The sequence below is a fragment of the Sapajus apella genome, unplaced genomic scaffold (genome assembly GCF_009761245.1).
Source record: "Sapajus apella isolate SASKATOON/1434 unplaced genomic scaffold, GSC_monkey_1.0 scaffold49, whole genome shotgun sequence".
NCBI classification, from domain to species: Eukaryota; Metazoa; Chordata; class Mammalia; order Primates; family Cebidae; genus Sapajus; species Sapajus apella.
Window position 1 is genome coordinate 3,711,382 of NW_022436989.1, and position 6,000 is coordinate 3,717,381.

The 6,000-nt window shown below is 42.6% G+C and overlaps 1 protein-coding gene across 4 annotated transcripts in view; it reads right to left on the minus strand.

Moving 5' to 3' along the window:
* The window catches only part of EFCAB2 (EF-hand calcium binding domain 2), a 139,249-nt gene that overhangs the window by 104,439 nt on the left and 28,810 nt on the right, over positions 1 to 6,000 (minus strand). For all 4 annotated transcript variants that reach the window (XR_004257899.1, XM_032242200.1, XM_032242197.1 and 1 more), the window contains exon 2: positions 3,493 to 3,577. Coding sequence is in view for 3 of the 4 variants with exons in the window: in XM_032242200.1 (XP_032098091.1) it covers positions 3,493 to 3,577 (85 nt within the window). In the remaining variant the exon portion in view is untranslated. The remainder of the gene's footprint in view (positions 1 to 3,492; positions 3,578 to 6,000) is intronic.

Consider the following 6,000-nt stretch of genomic DNA (forward strand, 5'->3'; position numbering starts at 1 on the left):
AAGGCCTAACAATTCCTGAAGTAGAATAAGCTGTTTAGTACTTTGGAAAAAAAAAAATGTCTATTTAGACCTTCACTTTTTTTTTTTCTTTTTTTTTCTTTTTTTTTTTTTTCTTTTTAAAGATGGGGTTTCACCATGATGGCCAGGCTGGGCTTGAACTCCTGACCTCAGGTGATCCACCCACCTCGGCCTCCCAAAGTGCTAGGATTACAGGCGTGAGCCACCGAGCCCGGCCTAGACCTTCACTTTTAATCATCAGCCAAAATACACTCTAGATCGATCAACTGTTTTTACAAACGGAGAAAACAGGCTGGGAAAGGCAGCACCGGACCTCACTCATCCCCGCATTCTCAGAAGCACGGTGCGGGGTGCACAGTCGAACTGGACGGTGCTGCTGGCAAAGAAGAAATGAACTTGAGCTCCAACTTGGTTGCTAACCCATTGGGTGGTCTCAGGCAAGCCTTTTGGCTTCTTTGTCCTGAAATTTCTCTTTTTCTTTCTTCTTCTTTTTTTTTTGTTTTGTTTTGTTAAGATGGAGTCTCACTCTGTCGCCCAGGCTGCAGTGCAGTGATGCAGCCTCAGCCCACTGCGACCTGCACCTCCTGGGTTCAAGCGAGTCTCCTGCCTCAGCCTCCCAAGTAGCTGGGACTACAGGTGCGAACCACCACCCCCAGCTAATTTTTTTATTTTTTTGTATTTTTGGTAGAGACAGGGTTTCACCATGTTGGCCAGGCTGGTCTCAAACTCCTGACCTCAAGTGATCCACCCACCTCAGCCTCCAAAGCTTAATTTCCAATTTATAGAGAGTAGTTGAGTCCAGTGGCTCCCACCTGTAATGCCAACACTTTGGGAGGCTGAGGGGGTGAATCAGCCTGGGCAACATAGCAAGACCCCTGTCACTACAAAAAATAATAATTAGCTGGGTGTGGTGGCAAGTGCCTATAGTCCTAGCTGCTTGGGAGGGTAAGGCAGGAGGATCATTTGAGCCCAGGAGCTCAAGGTTACAGTGAGTTATGATCAAGCCACTGTAATCCAACCTATCTATCTTTAAAGATCCTATCCTTAAGATAATTTTTTTAGCCAGGTGTGGTGGCACGTGCCTGTAGTCCCAGCTACTCGGGAGACTGAGGTTGGAAGATCACTTGAGCCCAGGAGTTCTAGACTGTAGTGCACTATGCCGATGGAGTGTCCACACTAAGTTCGGCATCAATCTGGTGACCTCCTGGGAGCGGGGGAACACCAGGTTGCCTAAGGAGGGGTGAACTGGAGGCCCAGGTCAGAAATGAAGCAGGTCAAAACTCCCATGCCGATCAGTAGTGGGATCACACCTGTGAATAGCCACTGCACTCCAGCCTGGGCAACACAGCGACACCCCGTCTCTTAAAAAAATTTTTTTAAATAAATAAATAAATAATATTAAATAATAATAATAATTTTTTTTAAAAAAGAGTAGATGGTAATGATACCAGCAGCATGAGAACATTCATTATAAACTTTAAAGTGCTATACAAATGAGCATAGAATAATGATTAGAAATCCACATTCATCCAAGTTGTTACTCCTCAAATATACTCAGCATGAATATTTTAATGCTAAAAACAATAATAATTTTCTTAGCAACCATCTTTAATTAATAAAGCAGACCCTTTAAGTTGTAAGAATATACACTTTCCCTCAGGGCCTCAGTAAAGTTATTTTAACTTCCAGTGGAAAAGAAGATGCAGCCACAAACATGTTTATTTTTACTGAATTAGCCCTTTTACCAAAAAAGGCCTGGCATCACTGCTCTAAGGGATTGGGGAGATTTTCCTTTCACTGCTACTGTCAGGAAGCCTGAAGGCAGGGGAGAAGTCCCTGATGTCTTTAAAGAGTAGGGGTGGGAGTGTGGGCAATGTAGCATACCAAAAGACTTGGAGTTAGAAAAACCCTGGTGTGACATTGAGCAAACTATTTACCTTCTCCTCGTCTCTGGAAACTGGAGATTTCCTTAACCCAGAAATAAAAACATGAAAACGAGGTAACCCACATGAACCCTCTTCCACCCAACTACAGGTAGTGTATCAGAGGGCAAGCCTCAAGCAAATGCTGGTTTCTTTTCTCTCCTTCCCCTTCTCTCTCATAAAGCCTTATCTCCCCTGACTTCTTTATCAATACCTCTGTCCCCTGCCCCCAGGAGAACCCTTCAAGGAGAGGTCTGAGGTCAAGGCACTTGTCATTCCTATATTCAGTCATTCACATTGCATGCCAGGGCTGCCTGCTGCAACCGAACTCAAACTCTACTGCCACCAGCAGCACCGCACCCACTCATTTCCTACTGGGACGCCCACAGTAAGGCCTGGGGTTCCACAGTGTCATTCCCATAGAATGCAATGTGATCAGAATCAGCGGAGCTGTACGGTGCTGCACAGTGCCCCAGCCCTGACGGCACTGGTTTATACGCATCTAACAGTTCCTCTCCAGCACCATTTTTAAAATTACTTCCCACTGCTTTGCTGGCCTGTGTACTAGGTTCTGGTCCTGAGATTCTAATCTCATCAGATAACCCTCATTTAGCCTGGCCTCCTGAAGGAATGGTTTCACCGCCTTTTTTTTTGAGACAGAGTCTGACTCTGTCGCGCAGGCTGGAGTACAGTGGTGCAAGATCTCAGCTCACTGCAACCTCCGCCTCCCGGGTTCAAGCAATTCTCCTGCCTCAGCCTCCTTAGTAGCTGGGACTACAAGCAAATGCCACCACACCTGGCTAATTTTTGTACTTTTAGTAGAGACGGAGTTTCACTATGTTGGCCAGGCTGGTCTCGAACTCCTAACCTCAGGTGATCTGTCTGCCTTGGCCTCTCAAAGTGCTGGGATTACAGGTGTCAGTCACCGAGCCTGGCTTCATTGCCTTCCTTTGATGTGCATAACACAAACGCTACAATTCTTCTGAGCGTCTAACCTCTTCTATCTTTTGAGGGGTTTTTTGTTTTGTTTCGGTCTCAAGCTGTGTCCCCCATTTCAGATCTACCAGTATTCATGTCTTTCTCTTGCCTTTTTACGTTTTTCTGTTTTGGTTCTTTTTGCTATTTTACAGGGGGAGTGTACCATTGATAGGCATTATTAATCTTTCCCTGCAATATACTATTCGTGGCCTTATCATACATATTTATGTGTTTTACAAAGCAAATGCTCTTCATTCACTCAATGACTATTTCCTGAGTGCCAACTACATGCCAAGCAGTGAAGATAAAAAGAGTTCATCTCACTCACAGAGTTCACAGTTTATACAGTGGAACAGGCAATGAGAATATAGCAGATTCTTCATCCCAGAGTATGAAGAATAAGCACTTATCAAAGCAATAGCTAGCAAAGACAGTTTACAGAGCACAGAAAAGAAATACTTAAAATATCATAATAAATCCAAGGTACAGTATAAAAAGAAGAGAAAATCACTCTCTTGTATTTTATGACATGTATCAGTAATTTAGAAGTGTAACCAAAAAAAAATTTCCAAACCTCACATCCACTGTATTATTCGACTCATGGTCAAACACTTCAAATGCCTCTTTGATTTTTTTGTGAAATTCTGCTACTGCTGTCTCTGCAAAAGACAAAGTAAATAAAAATTATTTTACTTTAGCTTTGAATTCAAAACAAAAATTACAATAGCCAGACTGGAAATCTTAATAAGCAAATATATGAGTAACTCTTTCCTTATCTTTATGTATCATTTAGCATGTTTAACTTCCTCTGGAGATGTCAAAGAATACACTATATTTTTAAACATTTTTTTGTGAGGAATAATACACATACTGTAAAGGTGCTCTAATGTGAAGTACACAGCTTAATTAAGTGTTTACATATGCATATACTCATGGAACCACTCCAATCACAGTAAGAGAATATTCCCAGCAGAGGCCTCTCTCTCAAGTCCTTTGGGTAGAGCCCTAGCCCGACAGGCAGAGTGAATCCAATAAAACAGATATTGTGGGCTGGGTGCAGTGGCTCACACCTGTAATCCCAGCACTTTGGGAGGCTGAGGCAGGTAGATCACCTGAGGTCAGGAGTTGGAGACCAGCCTGACCAACATGGAGAAACCCCGTCTCTACTAAAAATACAAAATGAGCCAGGCGTAGTGGCCCATGCTTAGCACAATTTTGAGACTTAATGGCATTATTCCCTTCATTCTTTTACTCAGCCAAACACCATGGAATTAGCCTTCACCCTTTTCTTTCTCTCTGCCCCTAACATCAAATTTATCAGCAAATCTTGTTGGCTCTGCTCTTTATAATATATCCAGAATTGGATGGGCGTGGTGACTCACACCTGTAATCCTAGCACTTCGGGAGGCTGAGGCAGGTGGATCACCTGAGGTCAGGAGTTTGAGACCAGCCTGGCCAACACAGTGAAACCCCATCTCTACTAAAAATACAAAATTAGGTGGTCATGGTGCTCATGCCTATAATCCCAGCACTTTGGCAGGCCCAGGCAGAAGGATTGCTTGAGCTCAGGAGGTCGAGGCTGCAGTGAGCCATGATCACACTACTGCACACCAACCTGGCGACAGAGCTAGACCTTGTCTCAAAGAAAAGAAAAACATCTCAAAATTTATCAAACAGTAAGTACAACAGGACACCCAGAAAGAAAGAGATTAGGTATGAACTTAGGTAATTATTTCAATTAGAAATATTATATCACCAAATAGCAGAAAACAGGAAGTTTTTAAATCACTCACGTTCTCTTCACCCTATCATAACCAGTAATTATTTTGCTGTGTTTTCTTCCAGTCTTTCTTCATACATATTCTTTTATATATAGCATTGAGTAACTATCACTCATTCATTCAACAAACATTTACTGAATAAACACTACACACCAGGTTCTGTGTCAGGTACTTTACATACTTTTACAACCATAGAGAAAAAAATAAACCAAGGCTGAGAGGCTAAGCAACTTGCCCAAGATCACAGACTTATTAAGTGGCAGAGCTGGACTGAACCCAGATCTTCCTCACCTGAACAATTCTGCCCTGCTCCCCACCCCACCCTACCCCACCCCACCTCACCCCACCCATAACTCTTCAATTCCTTCATATAAATGTTCTGTGTTCCCAGGTTGCAGCATAATTTACACAGCCTTCCACTTTTAACAGTTCCAAAATAAGGTACCACAATTTATTGATATTATTTTTTCTTTATTATAAATAACACAGCAATGAACTTTCACTAATTTAACAACAAATGAATGTTGGCTCATTATTGAAATTTACACTTCTTTGATTACAAGTGAATTTGAATAATGATCCATATGTTTGTTTACCATCTCTGTTTTCTATGTTATGAATGGTCTATCCGTGTTCTCTCCTCAACCCCACTGGGATCTTCAATTATTTCTTAATAATTTGTAAGAGTTTTTTGAATCATAAAGACGTAACCCTGTGTCGAAGTCACTGCAAACAGTTTTCCAGATCAGTTGCTTGCACTTGTTTTGCCAGAATGAAAACAGCTCCTGGCCGGGCGCGGTGGCTCAAGCCTGTAATCCCAGCACTTTGGGAGGCCGAGGCGGGTGGATCACGAGGTCAAGAGATCAAGACCATCCTGGTCAACATGGTGAAACCCCGTCTCTACTAAAAATACAAAAAATTAGCCGGGCATGGTGGCGCGTGCCTGTAGTCCCAGCTACTCAGGAGGTTGAGGCAGGAGAATTGCCTGAACCCACAAAGCATAGAAAGGAGAGCTGGTAACACCCATCCGCCCCACCCCGGGGAAAAAAGGAAAAACCCCCGCCCAAAAAAAAAAAAAAAAAAAAAGAAAACAGCTCCATTTCCTTTCAGATTATCGAAATCATATCCAATTAATGGAGGAAAAAAAAAGACACAGATGAAAGTTTAAGTTCAAATCACTTCAAATCCTACCCAGAGTTAACTACTTTTTTTTCTTTCTTTCTTTCTTTTTTTTTTTCTGAGACAGAGTCTCGCTCTGTCGCCCTGGCTGGAGTGCAGTGGCGGGATCTTTTTTTTTTTTT